Here is a 20,633-nt window from a genome sequence, read left to right on the forward strand (position 1 = left end):
ACGCCACTGCTCCCACCACAAGTCTTCAGGACAGCCATCCGAAGGCTGGCGCGGGGAGAAGGTCTCTCCGCCCCACCGCCAGGCTTCGGAGGAGGTCCGAGGACAGTGGGGTTCCTGCTTCCTCGAGGAGGGCCGGCCAAACGCGCCCCCCCCAATGTTGCGCCCGGTGCGGCCGGCACCCCTGGCACCCCCCACGCTACGCCACTGCCAACAGCGTAGGCCTGCCTTCTCCAGTGTAGGGTCCCTCCAGCTGTTCTGGATGGTAACTCCTATGCTGATGCTTATGGGAGTTGTAGTTAAAAAAAAAACAGCTGGGGAGAACAAAAGAAGAGCCTGCTTAGATCAGCCCAGCATCTTCTTCTCACAGTGGCCAACCAGATGCCCATTAGCCCATTATGGGAAACACAAGCAGGACTCGAACACAAGAGCAGCACTCTCCCTTCCCATGGTTTCCAGCAACTGGTATTCAGAAGCATCACTGCCTCTGACTATGGAAGCAGAGCAGAGCCAACAGGGTTAGTAGCCCCTGACAGCCCTCTCCTCCATGAATTTGTACTGTGGAGTACAGGATCAGGTTCAAGGTGCTGGTTTTAACCTTTAAAGCCCTATACGGCCTAGGACCCCCGTACCTACGGGACCGCCTCTCCTGGTATGTCCCACGGAGGACCTTACGGCCTGCAAACAAAAACATCTTGGCGATCCCGGGCCACAGGGAGGTTAGGCTGGCCTCAAGCAGAGACAGGGCTTTTTCGGCTGTGGCCCCGATCTGGTGGAACGCTCCGTCACAAGAGACTAGGGCCCTGCGGGACTTGACATCTTTCCACAGGGCCTGCAAGACAGAGCTGTTCCGCCAGGCCTTTGGCCAAGGCACAGTCTGACCCCCTCCTTCTGTAATCCCCACAGAACTGTAGCCCAATGCTTGCCATTAATTTGATTCTGAATTGATTTTAGAATGAGTTGATTTTAGAATGCATTTCAAGTAATTGATTGTGATTTGATGTACAGTGGTGCCCCGCAAGACGAATGCCTCGCAAGACGGAAAACCCGCTAGACGAAAGGGTTTTCCGTTTTTGAGCTGCTTCGCAAGACGATTTTCCCTATGGGCTTGCTTTGCAAGACGAAAACGTCTTGCAAGTGTCCCGATTTTTTTCCGCTTTCCCCCCCTTTTTCTAAGCCGCTAATAGCCTTTTAGCCGCTAATCTGCTAAGCCTTTAATAGCCGCTAAGCCTTTAATAGCCGCTAAACCGCTAATAGCGCTAATCCGCTAAGCCGCTAATAGGGTTGCTTCGCAAGACGAAAAAACTGCTAGATGAAGAGACTCACGGAACGGATTAATTTCGTCTTGTGAGGCACCACTGTAAATTGTGTTACTTTTATTGTTGTTAGCCGCTCTGAGCTCAGCTGGGGAGGGTAGGATATAAATAAATTATTATTATTATTATTATTATTATTATTATTATTATTATTATTATTACTACTACTACTATTATTGCCACCCAAGTTGGTGGCCATCACTGCCTCCTGTGGCAGGGAGTTCCAGAGTTTAACTCTGTGCTGCATGGAAAAATACTTTTAAAAATCTCAGTTGAATCTTGCAACATTCAATTTCATAGGATGCCCTCCACGCCAAGGGAGGTGGACCTTGACATTAAAAAAAAGGTTTCCTCGCTCCAGGGTTAGGCCAAAGTACATTGGGGAAGGGTGACCCAGGACTACCCCAATTACCTTGGCAGCGACCGCGTCAATATTTGCAGTAAAAATGCATTCATGGGTGTGAGGATTCTTCTCGCGGGAATAGATGATTGTTTCTGTCTTTTGCCTCCTGCAGAATTCTTCTTTTGTTATGATATCTGGAAAAGAAGGCAGACGAAGACAAACTTTGTAGTAAGCATGGAAGATCTCCAACCATGGTTTGGAGAATCCTCGCCATCATCAAACAACGGTGGCTAACGGACAGACGTCACCAAAACCAGGTCACTTTCAGATGCCACCTAATAATAAAGAGCGTTTTGCTTTTGTAAGACCTCGAAACACTTCCCCTACTCCTTGATTAACTGGAGGGAACACTCAGAAGGGGCAGACCCTTGCCACACTTTTTCAGAACTTGTTTTAGTAGGAAAGAGAAGAGAATGATAACAAAGAGAGGAATTGTGGTTTGTTTCCCTTGTGCGATAGTCAAGAGGAGGCCATTCACAGTAAATCCAGCTTCTTAACAACCCTTTCAGGTAGGTTAGGTTGAGTGGCTTTTAAAAGTCATCCAGTTGACTTCGCAGCTGAGTCGGGGGGATGTAGATCAAAGACCCCCACATCTAAGACCAACATTTCATCTGGTGCACCACACAAGCCCTTATGATGAGATGGAGGCTTTGGACATCCAACTTGCCTCATTCCTATGTCTGAAGCTTGACTTGAATCCAAACTGAGCCACAGTCAATGCTTCAGAAACCCTAAAGTACTGAGATGAATAGGACACAGCATATAAAAGGTGCAGGATAATGATTTGCTCTTGTTATTATCCTCAGATTTACAACTCCAGGGCTTTAGCTGGCAGAGGACATAGCTGGCTGTGTGTTTATCCACAAGCTAGTTAAATCTGCTGAACCTGAGAATGATCTGTTTCAAGAAAATGCACAGGGACTGCCAGGACAGAAGAATAGCTGGGGTTTGTGTGTTTGCCAGCCCACCTTGCAGTGTCAGACACCTTTGAAAGGCCGTATTTTGACAATGTGCGCAATATCTGCAACAGATATAACAAATGGATATGCATGGAAAGGGTCTAACAACCCAAGGATTGCGTTGCTTGTTGGAGCAGACCAAGGAGGTGAATCTAATCCAGAACTCAGCAGCAGCCAAATAAATTCTTCTGGGAATTATACAAAGACTGCTTTCAGACAATGGCTGACTTCTACTATTTGTTCCCAGCACCTGTGTGATATCTATGTATCGGACTACAACTCCCATCAGCCCCAGGCAGCACAGCCTCTGGAGGGCACCAGCTGGGTGAAAACAGATCTAGAGGTGTCTTGCTTCTCAGTGTGGGGCACCCTCTGTAATGGCCGCCCACCGTGAATTTGTCCAATCTTTATTCAAGGCCACTGGTGCCAGTGTGCGTCCCTTAATCATGATTAGGGCATGATCCTATGCACTTTACTTGGAAGGAAATCCCTACTGTGTTCAGTGTGGCCTAAAGAATATGTTGGATCTGTTTGGTTTGAAGCAAGGAAGTTGTGGATCTGTATTGACAGGTTAGGTCAGGCATAGGGAAACTTGGCCCTCCAGATGGTTTGGGACTACAACTCCCATCATCCCTAGCTAACAGGACCAGTGATCAGGGATGATGGGAGTTGTAGGCCCAAAACATCTGGAGGGTGGTTTGCCTATGCCTGGGTTAGGTAGTGCAAGGGACTGCGCAGAGGAGGAATGGTGGAGACCACTTCCCCAGCCTGACCCTTCCAGAGAAGAAGACAGTTCAGAATTACAACAGGGGTTTGAAGGAGGTCACAGCTCAGATGCAGATGAGGGGGAAAGCTGGGAAATAATGGGAGAAGAGGAGGAGGAAGAGGAACCACCAGGAGGGCAACAGCTGACGGACACCGTGTCTTTAGAAAGCCTTCCAGACCTCCCCTCTCCCAGAATCTGGAGAGCCTTGAAAGTAGTAGAGCAGAGGGCTCAGAAGCAAAGGACCCTCAGCGCCTTCCGTAGAAGAGATGACGAATGAGGAAGTGGAGAAAAAGGGAGTGGAGAGTCACTCGGGACAATGTCATTATTCCAAGAGTCTGCATTCCAAGCCCCTCTCTGTAAATATTGAATAAAAAGCAGATGGTAAGGACTTTCCTTGTCTTATCCTTTCCTGGCAACCTGCCGTGGGGGTTGTTTCCTCTGTCACCTGACAGGTAGGCATTTAACACACCCAGCAGATGCTCTCCCTGGTGAGATTACCTGGCTTGCATAGATTGAACTCCAGGGCCCCTCCTGAGTTGAGAAGCTTCTGGATGAAGGTCTTGGAGAGCATTGTGGGTGTGAAGAGGACAGGGCGCCGACGGTCACAATGGATGGGTCTCACCGAGCTGTACGGGATCAGGCTGAAGCTCTTGTTGATCTCGCTCACTGAGTCAAACTCTGGGGAGAGAGGGGAGCATTTAAACTCCAGAAATGCACTCAGGGGACCACTATGGAAAGTCCTAGAGTGGGATGGGTGGTGTCAGAACAGAGAGTAATGCATCCATCAGACAAAAGGCTTGGTGGTGACGGGTGCAACAGAACCTACCAGTCTGGCTAGAAAACAAGTGTGTAATGTGCAGGATGTGCAACAGGGTGTCAGAAGAGGTCGAATAATGGATTTGCACAGACCCTGCTTGTTAAATACAGTGCAAAAAATTAAAAACTTGCTAAATTACAGTTTGTTACATTAAAGTGTGTTGGTTATTACCTATATTCTGCACAGTTTCTAAGCATTTAATGAAACCAAAGCCAGACCCCTAAGTTTCAACACCACAGATAAAGTGCACCACAGAGCACTTATCACCTTGCTACTGAAAATCTTTAATGTGGGTTCAATAATAAAACTTCTCCAATGCCCCTGTAGTTTTCTGTGCTTTTCGATTTCACTGCCTTCGTATGCTGGAAGCTGGAGAGAAAGAGACATGTCTGCTCTGTGCTGGACCCAAAGTTTGGGCTTTGCTGGAATCCTAATAGGGAAGCAGGATTTGCTGGAGAGTTGATGCTGTGAGACCCTCTATCCCAGGATTTCCCAAACTTGGGTGTCCAGCAGTTTTAGGATTACAGTTCCCAGCATCCCTGACCGCTGGTCCTACTAGCTAGGGATGATGGGAGTTGTACTCCAAAAACAGCTGGAGACCCAAGTTTAGGAAACCCTGCTCTATCCTATATTCATGTTGTAAAAGGTAAAGGTAAAAGGACCCCTGACCATTAGGTCTAGTCTTGACTGACTCTGGGGTTGTGGCACTCATCTCGCTTTACTGGCCAAGGGAGCCGGCGTACAGCTTCCGGGTCATGTGGCCAGCATGACTAAGCTGCTTCTGGCGAACCAGAGCAGCACACGGAAACGCCGGTTACCTTCCCGCCGGAGCGGTACCTATTTATCTACTTGAACTTTGACGTGCTTTTGAACTGCTAGGTTGGCAAGAGCAGGGACTGAGCAATGGCAGTTCACCCCATCATGGGGATTTGAACTGTGACATTGTGATCGGCAAGTCCTAGGCTCTGTGGTTTAACCCACAGTGCCACCTGCTTCCCTCTTATTCATGTGCAAATAAAACCAAATATTCTAAAGGCTCCACAGTCTCCACTACCAGTGGCGTAGCGTGGGTTGTCAGCACCCGGGGCAAGGCAAGTAATTTGCGCCCCCTAACCTGTGGATTTGTGCCCCCTAACCCATGGATTTGCGCCCCCTAACCCTAACCCCCAGATGTTGCGCCCGGTGCGGCCGGCCCCCCCTGCACCCCCCACGCTACGCCACTGTCCACTACCCATCATTCCAAGGAAACCAAACCCTGGAAACTGGGGCGGGTGCAACACTGTGTTCACTAGCCAACAGGGATGCAATAAGGATTTCCTGGTAGCCATTGTCCTGACCACCCCAAACCAACTTTGCTCTCCTTAGAATTCTCTTCCTGCCAAGTTCCCAGGTGCATCATTGAATGCCAGCCCCTCTGCTGTGTAACCTGGTACCTTCAAATCTGTCCAGCAGGGCCTTTGTCACCGGGTGCCCCTCTGTCCTGACCCGCATGTCTTTCGAAGTGACGATGCGGACTCGCTCGTTACTGTTCATGCGCTTGTATTTGTTCTCGGACCTGCTGACAAACTGAGAGCAGAGGAGAGTCCCTTGTCAAGCCAAGCTTTGTTGGCATTTCTGTTCCTGACACCAAGGCAGGCCACTTGTTGCGTGTTGAACAACCAGGATGGAAGCACAGAGTGGAAGCACTTGCATCCCCATGACAGAGTCACTGGTTTGGGAGCGCAGTACCCTCTGTTCCCATTTAAAAAGAGGTACCCCCCACCCATAACTTGGCCTCATGTGTCTCTCTGGTAGGCAACAATGGGGAAACAAGAACTTGCAGAAAATGAGCCATAAGCCAAAGGAACTGCGGTGAAAAAGACAGGCTTTGGTCCTGAATGGGGTCATTGTGCCCCTGAAGGACCAGGTGCGCAGCATGGGAGTCATTTTGGGCTCACAGCTGTCCATGGAGGCCCAGGTCAATTCTGTGTCCAGGGCAGCTGTCTACCAGCTCCATCTGGTACGCGGGATGAGACCCTCCCTGCCCACAGACGGTCTCACCAGAGTGGTGCGTGTCGCTTGGACTACTCCAACGTGCTCTATGTGGGGCTACCTTTGAAGGTGACCCGGAAACTACAATTAATCCAGAATGCAGCAGCTAGACTGGTGACTGGGAGTGGCCTCTGGGACCATATAACACCGGTCCTGAGAGATCTGTATCGGTTCCCAGTACGTTTCTGAGCACAATTCAGAGTTTTGGTGCTGACCTTTAAAGCCCTAAACGGCCTTAGTCCAGTATACCTGAAGGAGCGTCTCCACCCCCATCGTTCTGCCCGGACACTGAGGTCCAGCTCCGAGGACCTTCTGGCAGAAGTGAGATTACAGGGAACCAGGCAGAGGGCCTTTTCGGTAGTAGTGCCTGCCCTGTGGAACATCCTCCCACCAGATGTCAAAGAAATAAGCAACTATCCTACTTTTAAAAGACATCTGAAGGCAGCCCTGTTTAGGGAAGTTTTTAATGTTTAATGCTGTATCGTGTTTTCAATATTTGATTGGGAGCAGGCCGAGTGGCTGGGGAATAATAAATTATTATTATTATTATTATTATTATTATTATTATTATTATTATTATTATTATTATTTCATTTGCCAGCTAGAAACATATTTGGCACAAAAAGGATTTTTGGAGAGTTACTTGTCTACCTGTAAGATCTGACCCAAAAGGAAACTGGCCCGAGAGAGGCGAGGGCTGGCTTTGGGGTCACTTGGTGGCATAACCTCTTCTGGCTGCAGTGTATTCTAGTAGAAAAGAAAAACAATGGAGAAAGAATCATCAAGCCCGTTCAATGTACCTTTGTTGGCAGTTCTAGGCCCTAGAATCATAGAATTGTAGAGTTGGAAGGGACCCTGAGGCTCACCTGGGCCAATCCCCTGCAATGCAGGTCAAGTGTGGGGAACTTGTGGCCGTCAGGGTATTGCTGGACCCCAAACCCCATCAGTCCAAGCCAGCATAGCTAAGGACCAGGAATTGTGAGAGGAGCAGTTCAGCAACAGATCTCTACTCACAGTTACAGATAGGTAGCCGTGTTGGTCTGCCATAGTCAAAATAAAAAAATTCCTTCCAGTAGCACCTTAAAGACCAACTAAGTTAGTTCTTGGTATGAGCTTTCGTGTGCATGCACACTTCTTCAGATACACTGAAACAGAAGTTGCCAGATCCTTCTATATAGTGTTTTACTACAAAGGAATTTCAGAAATAGACTGGAAAGAGAAGCTGCTGAATTGCAACTCATTACCAAACTTAAAACCATGGAGAGACCTGGTCTGAACAAAGACATTGGATTCTTATCTCATTATACATGACTAAGCCATTTTTCACCTTCTCACCCCTTGCCTTTTCCTGTAGACCTATTGCAGTCGTTAAGAGTTGTCAACAGGCTCATCTCAGCTATCTGCCAATCTCCCATTCCCACCACCCTTCTGAGTAATACCCCTCCCCACCTTCTCACTATATAGAAGGATCTGGCAACTTCTGTTTCAGTGTATCTGAAGATGTGTGCATGCACACGAAAGCTCATACCAAGAACTAACTTAGTTGGTCTTTAAGGTGCTACTGGAAGGAATTTTTTTATTTAGATCTCTACTCAGTTTTTGATACCATTGACCGTAGTACCCAGTGCTTTTTTATGGGGGTATGTGGGGGTACGCATACCCCTAAACATTTTGTGAATCTAAATTTGGCCTCATTGAGGAGCAGTATTTCAATATGAGTAGGAAAATGAGAGTACCCCTAAACATTTTTAGGGGGAAAAAGCACTGATAGTACCGTTCTGAATCGAACGCTGCAGATTGGAGGCCCTGTTCTAGAGTGGTCTTCTCCTCCCTCCCTCTCAGGGTTCAAAACTTCTGTCAACATGATGAGATCCCCTTGATCTGAAGAATTTCCAGGATGGCAACTGCTGACTGGCTGGATGTTCAGGAGTGGTGGGAGGCAGCAGATGGGGAACCCCCCTAGGGAACCCCCGGAGGAAGAAGACTCTGAGCCAGGGGACTGGCGGTTGCGTGGTCAGAAGGAGGAGTAGATTGTGAGAAGGACGTGTCAGCAGCAGGAGAGGGAACAGGGTTTAGTGAACCGGAAGATGCTGTGGCAGAGAGCAGCTCAGATTCTAAGGCTGAAGCAGATGTGGAATTGGGTACTCACCCGAGGGGTTCGGAGTGTACCGTACGAACTGTCCATCTCATCCCTGTTACCTCTATTCATCAGGCGCTGAAGTTTCACTAGGAGGAGCTGCTGCGCTCTGCAAACCATTGAGATCATTGTCACTAACATATAGGGATTGAGGAGGGATTCGGCCAGTCTGCTTTTTGCAGTGAGCTTACCCAAATTGACAGTCTGGAACTCGTTGGCAGGTTGGAAAGCAACTCCTGATGGGGGGGCCACTAGGGGGCGCATTGGAAGATGGCCGACAATACCATCTCTCCAACCCACACGGGGTAATTAAGAGGCTGTTATGGGAGTAGGCAGCCTCCCTTGTTGCCCCAAGGAAATGGGGAACACTGCCCTTGCCTGCTGTGCCCATTAATCACCCCCTAATTCGAAAGAAGGGGGTGAGGGCCCTAGGCAGAATGCCCCCGTGTGGACCTCGGCTCTCCTGGACGCTGTCTCTGATCGCGCACTAGCTGCAGCAATTTGGAATAATTAATTACAAAAGAAGCAAATGCACATATTTCAAGTGAAGAAGGGGAGTGAAGTCTGCTAATTTAAGTGACCTCTGTGAAAGAAGACGACGGGCTGGAGAAACAGGAATATTTTACAATGAATATACACCAAAGGCGGGGTATGTTGACAACGGGGCTGAATGGGGGGGGGGAACCTTTTTTACTTTCCTTCTATGTGATTTACAAGAACCCCTCCTCATTAGAACCGTCGGTTGAACTGACCCAAGCAGGATGATTAAGGTCTGTGTGGAGACAAACTTTAACCAAAAGTATGCTTTATGGAGACCGAGAAGCAATAAGAGCTTTTGGGAATGGCGCAGCAATTAATTCGGAGTTGCCATCTTGCCAAAGGATTTATAGCCGGGAGGAAGAATGGACTTGTTTTCAGACTGCATTCCTAGTGAATCTCCTCAGAGGTTTTGAGAAAGGAGGCAGATTGGTGAAGATTAATGACGCTAAGACTGTTTTGATATATGGAATTGATGTTATATGGAAAACGTCTGGATATGGCTACTGGATAAAAAAATAATAATATCCACGCAGGATTACAAACTGTTCTAACCAGCTTGTGGAGACTATCAGAGGTCACAAAGAGAAAGGAAAAATATATGAAAATAACAACGAGATGTGGAAAAATAATAAGAAAGGACTGGATAGTACTGTGAACATCATAAGGTTAGATTTGTGGACATTAAAACAGCAGTAAGAAGCAAGAAGTTGATTGGATCCCTTCAGAACTTGAAATATGGGTACCCCCAACGAAAATTTAAAATTCAGCTGTGTAATTTGGAATTTATGTAATTTGGTCGGTTAATAAAAAATTATTCTTAAAAAAAGGAAAGCAACTCCTGATGGAATTACGTACTTTCCCAGATTTCACAATGTCATTTTGCTGAGCAGAAAGTGTGCCTGAAAACACGTTCTTTTACTGTTAAAATGTGCACAGTATGCAAATTTTGCGAAAAGGTCCATTGAAAATTATGCATGCATAAAATAATGCATGCAAGTTAAATGCAAACTTTTCATGCGTTATTACAAAAAATCCATGAAAAGGTGGAAGGAATGGACAAAACAGGGCAAAAATGAAACAGGATGGTCAATTCTTACTAATAGATATATTTTTGTGTTCACTCTCACATAATATACAGACTGTACTCATTAAGTGGCAGGATAACCGCATTGTAAAATGTAGAGAAGTGCATAAATTTTAAAGGGTAACTAAGTATCTGTTTGTGTATTGCTTTGGGAAGCAGGAATTAGGTAGGTTTTGCATTAAAATGTGAACCAAGTCAAATGTTTATCCCGTCCCTAGCTCCTTATTTATGGCATTTTCAAATGCAAATACACAGAGTTGTCTCATTCCAAGTCCCATTCCATTGGCCACTCTGACTGGCAGCAGAGACTTGAGTGATCACGGGTTGCACAATGGACCTTGTGCAAGAAAACAATGCGATCTACGACTCCGGCCTCTCAGAAGATTTTTACTGCTCGCAGCCAAAGGCTTTTGCAAAACTCAAACGAGCTCGAAGATATATTAAGCAAACCGCAATTGCAAATACAAATACTGAAAACACCATGTCTATAAAACAAAGTAAATAAAAGCCAGAATCGAGGATAAAAAGCAGGCAATGAAAGCAGAGGTATTTTTTTAAAAAAATGCGTGCACGCACAGAGGCAAAGGAATCAATAATAAAAATCACCCTTAAATCAGGGCATCACCATGACAATGCATAGCTGTCTCTGGAAGCAATTTTGCAGGAATCGTCGAAGCAGCTACTGCATAGAACAGCTCCCTTAACCCACTGCACCATCGGGGCAGCCAAGCCATTTTCACTGTGTTGCTTCCACTCTCTCAAGTGCGGACAGCCCTCTTATCAGCACCTGGCTTCCTATGACCCACCAGTTTTGGAATCTGCCCCAAGCCCTTCACTTCAGTTCCCCCAGCGCCCCAGAGTGACACCATGTTGGGTGTTCCAGAGCATTGTGGGAAATCAAATTGCCCCATTCCCAGCCCCCTTTGGCATGCAGCGAGCACCAACAGGTAAGACAGGGTGGGGCCATCAACATCAGACGGGGGGTGTCCCAGCAACCACTCAATGCAGAACTCGAAGCTGTAGCTTCTGTGGAAATGCTTGTTTAGAAAGAAGAGTAGTAGTAGTAGTAGTAGTAGTAGTAGTAGTAGTAGTTTGGATTTGATATCCCGCTTTATCACCACCCTAAGGAGTCTCAAAGTGGCTAACAATCTTCTTTCCCTTCCTCCCCCACAGCAAACACTCTGTGAGGTGAGTGGGGCTGAGAGACTTCAGAGAAGTGTGACTAGCCCAAGGTCTCCCAGCAGCTGCATGTGGAGGAGCAGGGAAGTGAACCCAGTTCACCAGATTACAAGTCCACTGCTCCTAACCACTACACCACACTGGCTCACACAGCCAGAATGCAATTAAAAGGCCCAGCAGATGCTACACAAGCAAATATATTGATCCAGCAACGACACGCCCCTTGCAACCCTTGCAACGAATGGAGTTTGCACAACTTGGCATGGCAAGCAGTTCTGGTCCTTAGACTGGCAAAGCCACCTGAGAGTTCTCCAGGAAGGCAGGATCTACTCCGTGTTGGCATCTCTGCAAGCCAGGTAGTAGAGGGGTTGTCACCGTGGACAGACAAAGCAGGGCAACAACATCCCCTGGATAGGTGGGACTGGATGTGGTTTTTGAAAACTCAAGGCGGAGTTGGTGGGGCAATAGACAAAGTGATTGAGCAGGAACTGGGCCCCTAGAGCTCCAGGAATGGGAGGGGAGCCCATGGCTCGTGCAGCAGGGAGGGATGAAACAGGGGTGAAGGGAAGGGAACACACAGTGCATAGTTGAACTATAGAACTCACTTCCACAGGAGGCAGCGATGGTCACCGGCCTGGATGGCTTTCAAAGAGGATTGGGCAGATTTAATGGAGGAGAGAGCGATTGATGGCTGCTGGGAATGACAGCTCTGCTCTGCTTTCACGGCCAGTTGCTAGAAGCCACAGGAAGGGGGAGTGTTATTGTGTTTGAATCCTGCTTGTGTCAGGGCCGTGCTAAGGAGGGTTGCACTGAGGAGGAATGGTGGGAGCCTCCCCCTCCCCCTGCTCCTGAATCTTCCCAGGAGCAGGAGGACAGTATAGATTTGGAACAGCGGTTTGCAGAGGGACATAGTTCAGAAGGCAGAAGCTGGGAAATACTGGATGGGGAACAGCTAGGAGAAGAGACACTGGAAGGGAGAGGGTTAACAGATTCACAGTCTCTGGACAGCCTTCCTCCACCGCCCTCCCCAAAGTTGAGAAGGGCTCAGAAAGTGGTAGAACAGAAAGCACAGGGAGTACAAACTCAGATTACAAGACGCAGAAGTGACATAGATTGATAGGGACCAAAGGGGGTGGAATCCTTAATTGGGAGCACCGCCATTATTATGAGATCTTTGTTCTCTTGCCGTGATTATTAAAGTTTCTAACTGGTAAGATGACCCCTTTTCCTTTGTTCTGCTTATCTACTGCCACGGGGGAGGAAGCCAATTCCCTGAAGCCCGACACTTGTGGGTTTCCCCACAGGCATCTATCTAGTTGGCCACGGTGAGAAGAGGATGCTGGATGAGCCATTGGCCTGATCCAGCAGCCTATTCTTATTTTCTTATGAGAGGGAACCCTCTCCAGCATCCCTTTCCTCAGGCTCTCCCAGTCCAGGCAGACGCCTTTCCAACCCACAAGATCCTGGGGTCATCTATCTGCCCCTCCTCTTCTCTGCCCCAGATCAACCAGCCCCCCCCACCAGAGGACACGTTGCCCACATCCCTACCTCAAACCCAGAGCTGGCCCCGAGTGCGAAAATTGGGATTTGTGCTCACCTGCTATAATTGGGGATGGTCCCTGATTCTAAATCCTTGTCTGTGAAGGGGTCAACTCTGGCACAGAGCCACTCGCACTTGCCATAATACATGGTGTCCAGGACGTGCAGGATCTCGTCACATTTCACAGACAGGGAGCAGCAGTCCAGCTGGCTGGTGATGCTCAGGTTGAGGCGGATGTAGAAGGAGTCTCCAGAAGTGACCAGGCCTTCCTCAATTTCGGACACCAGCTTCCGGTAACCTGCAGCAGGAAGGATCTGGGCTCAGCTGACCATGCGGGCCCAGCGGGGACTTGCCAGTTGGGTTGAGCCTAGTCAAACGGCTTGACTACACCTGATGCTGACTGTCTCGCTTGCAAGCAAGGCTGGCCCAAGACATTTTGTTGCCTGAAGCGGATCAGAAAATGGAGCAGTAAAGACTATTTATGTTTGTGACCAAGGCTGCTGGGATTTTATTGGCCCAGAGATGGAAAGATGATAGTCCCGACCAGAGAAGAATGGCAGGTTAAGTTGATGGATTATGCCGAAACGGCAAAAATGAACGGAATGATAACACTTGTAGTTTAATGGTGAATTTTGGATTTAATGGAGATGTGAAAGATTTGGATTATTAAAAAACCTGCATTCCTGTACCCGTGAAAATCTACGAAAGCATATATATATATATATGCTTTCGTAGATTTTCACGGGTATAGGAATGCAGGTTTTGGTGTCTTCGGGTGTCTTCCCGTGTAAGAGTCGGGGTGTCTGTGCGACGTTTCGACGAGGTCTCACTCGTCATCTTCAGGCTGGTGCTTTCGGCTTCTTGTTACTGGAACAGAGCAGAATCTGGTGTTTGAGTTCCTATAAATACTGTTGAGGGGTGTGGTGTATAGCCTCCAACGTTCTGGGCAGAGAGGAAGTTCCTAGATTAGTGTGTCTCTTCTTCTTTTGTTCCTTAATTACTTGAGGGATATCTTGAGTGATTTCATGAGTGATATTCTGAATACCACTGGGTGGGTCATTAAGTGTAGATTAGTTGCTAGTTAGAAAATGGCTCCCCCGAGAATCTCAGCCAGCAGCACATGGGCTCATTCCCATATGGGATGAACTCAAACTCGTCCTGTAACTCCAAGCTTAAGCCTGCCTTCAGGGAACCAACTGTGAACTGAATGTGAGTAAACTTCTTATTATTTTTAAAGAAGGGGAAATAACCAGGAATAACCCAATCTGGACAAAGCCAGACTGGATTGCTTAAGATTCAAACGAACCTACCAACTAGCTTCCTGCTATATATTGGGGAATGTACTCTGCTACTGACTCACAAGCATGAGTGAGGAAGGGTAATATTTAATCAATATATCCTCTCCTAGTATCCACAACATTCCCATAGAGATCAAACCTGCAACCTTGGCGTTATCAGCGCCATGTTCTAACCAACTGAGCTACTCTGGTTGAGAGGGTGGGGAAGCCCCTGGCCCTTCACTTGCCTGACCAGCCTCTTCCTCCTCTACTTTTTTGACCCATCCTGTGCCCCCCTCCAGATCTGAAGCTTCCTCTGCTTGTCTCCTGGCTGGCACAGTTCCTGACCACTCCCTGGCCCCTTCTTCCCAGTCAGACTCCAGCCCCGCTTCCCCCGGCGCACCCTCACAAGCATCCTGCTCGTCCCTGACAGTGGAGCAGCTCTCTAGTGTCTCAGGCAAACAAATATCTTAACCCCCCCCGCCACCTGACGCCCGGAGATGAGGGAACTGAACCCGAGACCTGCCGCATGCAAAACAGTCACTCCGCAAATGAGCTCCGGGCTCGTTCATTAGGCGGCCCACTTTGAACCTAGCAGCTAGAAGGCATGGAGAAATCTTCCCAGCTGGCATACAGCATTTATATAAAGAGAACCTCTCATAAAGAACAGGTACCGTGACCCCGTTTTCTGGCAGCTATTCATGTGAGTGCTGTCAGTGGAAGTAAAAAACAAAACAAAACGGAAGGTTTACATCTTTGAAAGTGTGCTGTGATTTCTCCTTTGTGCGCACGTGCTTGGTATAAAGTGCAGCTCAATCATTTCATAATTAACTCTAATTGGCACCTCGCACAATCTGATTCCTGCTTTTTGCTCCTGCCAAGTCTAACATTCATTTTTATGTTTGAAAACATGAAAGGAGAGGAGTGGGAGAGTTTGGGAGGGGAGGGGAGAGAAAGAGGGAGGATACTTTCCCAGGGAGAAATTCCACTTTCTGAATTCCCCTGACCCCCTGCACTGGCAGAGGCCAAGTACATCTTCCGCGGAGCTATTTTAAAGCGTTTTCTGCAATATGCCCACTGCTGCGATGTTCCGATTCTTTGGGTGACAGCTGTGTGGTATTTCTGTAACTCTTCAAAATATCTTGTTTAAATGGCAGTGGGTCAAAAGGGGAAAAGAAGAAAAGAGGATGGTTGTGATCACACAAATTGTGGTGTCTGTGTGTATAAGCCACCCATTGAAGTCCCGGCCCAAATGATTGTTGACTCAGTGGGGCCACAGCCCAGAATCCAGACTCAGGTGCTTTTGCATATGAACATCAAGGAACTCCAGACCCATGGATGTGGGATGTAATCCATTGGAGCAGTCAAATACAACATTCCTTGTTTCCCTAGAGTGGACACAGGCAGGGGGGTGTTACTCCAGCCCATATAACTTCCTGTTCCACTGCTCTGGAGCATCCTCCCCTTGCATGTGACCAGAGAGATGGGCGTGGCCCTGGCTGACTCCATAGAAGAGCCAAGTCACACACAAGAGCCAAGTCTTGATGCCATTTTCTTCTCTTGATGCTGTTCTCTTAATGTATTTTGCTGTCTGCTGGCTCTTAGCTAGCAGCACACGGGCTCAATCCCCATAAGGGATGAACTCACACTATGTTCTGTAACTACAGTGGTACCTCTACTTATGGACGCGATCCATTCCGGGGTGCCGTTCGCACCCTGAAAAGTCCATAAGTAGACTGCCGCTTCTGCGCATGCGTGTGATGCAATAGAGTGCTCCTGCACATGCGTGAAGCACGCAGAACGCTTCTGCGCATGCGTTATCTGTACCACGCTCTAACCAATGAGTCTACCGCGTGCTGCAGCAGCAAAAACAGCTCATGCTATTCTAGGCTGCGTCAACAGAAGTATAATGCCCAGATCGAGGGAAGTCATAGCACCGCTCTATTCTATGTATTTATATGTCAAACAAAATGAAAAACAAAGCTTGACTCAATTGGGAGCCAAGCGAAGGAAGGATTGAGGGGGGTGAAATGAGCCCCAGAACAGCTGGAGAGGATGCCAGTCTTGCAAAGCCTGGTCTGTCGCCCTTTCTGTTGTTTTAGCGATCACCAGCTTGGCCAAAGGCAGGCGGCAAAGCAAACCCTTCAAAAACCACGAGCCCTCAAAAAACCAAATTTAGATTTTCACTGGCACTGTGGGAACAAAGAGACTCCTAATTTGGATTCTCAAAACTCTCAGCCACAAATCCATGCTCTCAGGGCAAAGACATAAAATATATTTGTCTCCATTAACACACCCGCTTTGCCAGCATTTACTGTCAATTGAGGGAACTGGCAGGGGTGGATGAAAGAACTGTAGACTACCCCAGTTGCCGGGGATTTTTCCTTGACTGCCTATTGTACTGGCCCCGTATGCTGTCTATAAATATACTCACTTGTCTGAAAGTTTGCATTGAGCAACATGACATCTCTTACCTTCGTGGTTTGATTTGCAGTGTAGCACAACTGGCCCACTACATCTCTGTATCGTCCAATGAACTTCTTCCTTTGTGCAGGTATCTAAGGGAGCGCTTGTGTTTTCCCCTTTGATGCTCCCTTCCACCTGGAAAAAACGCGAACAGCATTATTCGCTCCTCGGAGGCAATTATTTCACCTATTAAATTATGTAGCCAACATCAATTTGGAACATGCAGCCTGTCTTATTCAGCAGTTGCCATGATAATCAGTTCTCTCTCTCTCCCTCCTCTGCTGCCTGCAACCCCATGATTATAAAATAGCAGCAATTGCTAGATGGATGGATAACTCCGTTTGGACATCAGCGACTGTTCTATAAATGCAGCTGGAGGGCTGTGAGGGATGCCTACCTTCAAGGAAATGAGACAAGTCCTATGCTCCCATTTTTGCTTCTGGCAAGGATTCCAGAGAGTTAAAATAAAGTACAGTGTATAGTTAAACTATGGAACTCCTTCCCACTGGATACAGTGCTGGCAACCAACTTGGATGGCTTTAAAAGATTGGGCAAATTAATGGAGAAGACGGCTATCGATGGCTATCCTCTGCCTCCACAGTCTTCTTCCAAGCGCGGATTGAATATTATGTAGCACCCATAAAAATGCCAGTTCTAGAACGGGTAAGTGATGGACTATGCTGAATCAGCAAAGCTAACAGCTAAAATAAGAGAACCTAATGCTGATTGATTTGTGGGAGAATTGAAGCTCTTTTTGGACTATCTAAAGAAATATTACAGTATGATAAATTTGCAAGCAGGATTTGAACGATGAGCAACAGAAGGAAGTAGAGATTATAGTACTATTGTCATGGTACAAGAGAGAGAAGATAGGGTGCAGCAAGGAAAATAAAATAAAAAGCACTGTGGAAAATGAGATGGGAAGATGACAAAACAAGAGAAAAATCTACGTACAATGGTACCTAAGTTTAGGAACTTAATCTGTTCCTGAAGTCCGTTCTTAAACCGAATCTGTTCTTAAACTGAGGCCTGCTTTCCCTAATGAGGCCTCCCACCGCCAGTGCCCTTCCACCGTTCGGATTCCGTTTGTAGACTGAGGTAAAGTTCACAAACCAGAACACTACTTCCGGTTTTGCAGAGTTCGTAAACCGAATCATTTGTAAACAGGACTGTTCTTAAACCGAGCTACCACTGTGTTGGAATGTGTATGTGAAATTTTTGAAAATTTAATAAAATATAACTTTTTTAAAAACCCAATGCCAATTCTGCAGATCAAAGTGGTTGAGTGGGCATATATGGGGGGGGGGGAGCCAATCTTGGCGGTATACTGGCCCCAAGTTGTTAGGGGCTTTGGCAAGTCGGCAACCTGTGCAGGTGTTTGGGGACAGGTGTGATGTGCTGATGGGGTCTCAGTCCTGTTCAGCAATTCACGCTGCAGGAATCTGCACTCTCAGCGAGGAAAAGCCCACAGAGCACATTGCAGTAACCCAGTGCGCTATGGACATCTAATGATTTCAAGCAATTAGTACAGCATAATTAGTAATTAGGGATGCAGATGGAGCTGTGGTCTAAACCACAGAGCCTAGGGCTTGCTAATCAGAAGGTTGCGGTTCGAATGCCCGTGACGGGGTGAGCTCCTGTTGCTCGGTCCCTGCTCCTGCCCACCTAGCAGTTTGAAAGCGCGTCAAAGTGCAAGTAGATAAATAGGTATCACTCTGGCGGGAAGGTAAACAGTGTTTCTGTGCACTGCTCTGGTTTGCCAGAAGCAGCTTAGTCATGCTGGCCACATGACCTGGAAGTCATACCCCGGCTCCCTCAGCCAATAAAGCGAGATGAGCGTTGCAACCCCAGAGTAGTCCGCGACCGGACCTAACGGTCAGGGGTCCCTTTACCTTTACCTAATTAGTAATTAGTACAGTGGTGCCCCGCAAGACGAATGCCTCACAAGACGGAAAACTCGCTAGACGAAAGAGTTTTCTGTTTTGGAGGTGCTTCGCAAAAAAAAATGTCCTATGGGCTTGCTTCGCAAGACGAAAATGTCTTGTGAGTTCCTGCGGGTTTTTTCTCCTCCCCCCCCCTTTTTCTAAGCCGCTAAGCCACTTATCAGCTGATCAGCTAAGCCGATAAGCTGCTAAAAGCCGCTAAAAGCCACTAATAGCGCTAATCCGCTAATCCGTCAATGGGCTTGCTTCGCAAGATGAAAAAAACGCTAGACGAAGAGAATCACAGAACGGATTCTTTTCGTCTTGCGAGGCACCACTGTACTAGTATAACCAAGTCCAGTTAGAAGAAAGGGTCCAGAAAGACCCTTCTCTGCTCAACGCCCTGGAGCGTTAGGAGGGAAGAACGCTGGACTAGACGGACAAACAAGGAAGTTTTCCGATGTCAGTCAGGAAGAAAATAGACAGGAAGCAGAGGTCAGATGCTCAAGCCTGTTCCCTGATGCCAAAGCCTCACCAGAAGCAGCTGCAGCCCCTCGCGAAGGCCGGCTTTCTCCGCCGGGGAATCCAGCTTGACAGAGTTGACGAAGTTTCCTTTGACGTTGCCCCCCAGCAGAGTAATCTCCGAGCTCAGGCTGTCTCCGTTCAACATGAATTGCTGGACGGCATGGTAGGTGGTGTGCAGGCGTCCGACAGATGTCACCGAGGGGCGGAAGGGCCTAAGGAAGGAATGGCGACACAGGCAACACTCTCCTTGACTTCTCCCAAGTCACCTGGGATTTCAGAGTGGGGACATGGCACCCGTGACAGAGGGGCAAGGGGCAAGGAGGCGATGGCTGGTTTTGTTTGCAGTGAAAGCAGGTTAAAGCCAGGGGTGGGGGTCCAAAATAAAAGCATCACCAGGGCCTGAGCTAGTAGGGGGCAGGCTCCCCCCCATACATTCATGCAAACACAAGCTCACACATGCAACTGCAGTCAGACGGTCCCCAAAAGAAATGTCACATAAGGAAAAAGGGATGGGGAAGGAGAAGGAAAAATGCAAGCTTAGGCACCAGTTCTTAAAAGTTGCAGTTCTTATTAGAATCAGCTGGGATGGAAATAGTTCACAGAGCCTAACATGTTTTAACTGTTTTTAATTCTGAAATTTAAATTGTTGTAACCCACCCTTGAACCTGCTGGTGAAAGGCAGGTGCTATATATATATTTTAACTTTTCAACACAAGAACGCGGAAAGTCTTCAGAGAGATGCTTATACAACAATGGTAAGTACAATTCTGCATGGGGATATTAAATAGAATAATATAATTATTATAAAAAGACCATATGCCTTTTTCTGGTGCAGGTCTTGTAGGAGTCATGTAGGTCATCATTTGAAACGTAAGACAAAGTCCCACAAAATTACATAAAATGGTTCTACTGGCTCTTTGCCTTTCGTCGCACAAATCTTGTGGGTTATCTTTTCAGCAATTGCGAGGTTCCATAATTCTTATGCCACAATTCAAGAAACAGACCGTTTAAGTTCTTCCATTTCTGTACAATAGAAAGTCTGGCAGCCACTAGAAACCAAATTAACATGTTCTTCAAGGAGAATCGTTTTAGAGTAGCGTCCCATATATTTGAGAGTGCGAGTTGTGGCGATGCCTGAATTTCAGGCTTAAACATTTGCAATATTTCTGCAAACGTTTCTGTCCATAAATGCTCATTCATCCTCCCTCTTCAGTGCACCCTGTACAGGATCAGCAGAGCCATCCAGAAATGCAGGTCCTGGGTGGTATTACAAAGGATCAGGAAGGGACTGCATATCTGAATATTTCCTTGCAGAACAAAAATGCAACACCCTCCCTGCATAAAAGAATCCTCCCTGCATTGAGAGATCTAGCATGGCAGGGAGAAGGCAAGGCTGAACCCTGCAAGTTGGGTTGTACAGCTGGCTTCATCCATGGAGGAGGTTTTGTCACTCAGGGCTCATCCACACTCCTGCTCGTCCTGTGCAAGAACAGGTCGGATTGGTTTCCCTCTTGTTTATGGTTTGTGTTATCTATCTATATCTATCTATATCTACCTATATCTATCTATCATCTATCTATCTATCTATCTATCTATCATCTATCTATCATCTATCATCTATCTATCATCTACCTATCATCTATCTATCTATCTATCATCTATCTATCTATCTAT

The 20,633-nt window shown here is 47.3% G+C and overlaps 1 protein-coding gene across 2 annotated transcripts in view; it reads right to left on the reverse strand.

Moving 5' to 3' along the window:
* The window catches only part of CARD11 (caspase recruitment domain family member 11), a 108,159-nt gene that overhangs the window by 7,823 nt on the left and 79,703 nt on the right, over nt 1-20,633 (reverse strand). For both annotated transcript variants that reach the window (XM_082199628.1, XM_082199629.1), the window contains 8 exons: nt 18,970-19,171; nt 16,521-16,647; nt 12,827-13,067; nt 8,439-8,535; nt 6,941-7,036; nt 5,692-5,824; nt 3,940-4,119; nt 1,726-1,850 (listed from right to left, as the gene is read on the reverse strand). In XM_082199628.1, coding sequence (XP_082055754.1) covers nt 1,726-1,850; nt 3,940-4,119; nt 5,692-5,824; nt 6,941-7,036; nt 8,439-8,535; nt 12,827-13,067; nt 16,521-16,647; nt 18,970-19,171 — 1,201 coding nt within the window. The remainder of the gene's footprint in view (nt 1-1,725; nt 1,851-3,939; nt 4,120-5,691; nt 5,825-6,940; nt 7,037-8,438; nt 8,536-12,826; nt 13,068-16,520; nt 16,648-18,969; nt 19,172-20,633) is intronic.

The sequence above is a fragment of the Podarcis vaucheri genome, assembly GCF_965113315.1.
Source record: "Podarcis vaucheri genome assembly, chromosome: 14".
In the NCBI taxonomy this organism is placed as follows: domain Eukaryota; kingdom Metazoa; phylum Chordata; class Lepidosauria; order Squamata; family Lacertidae; genus Podarcis; species Podarcis vaucheri.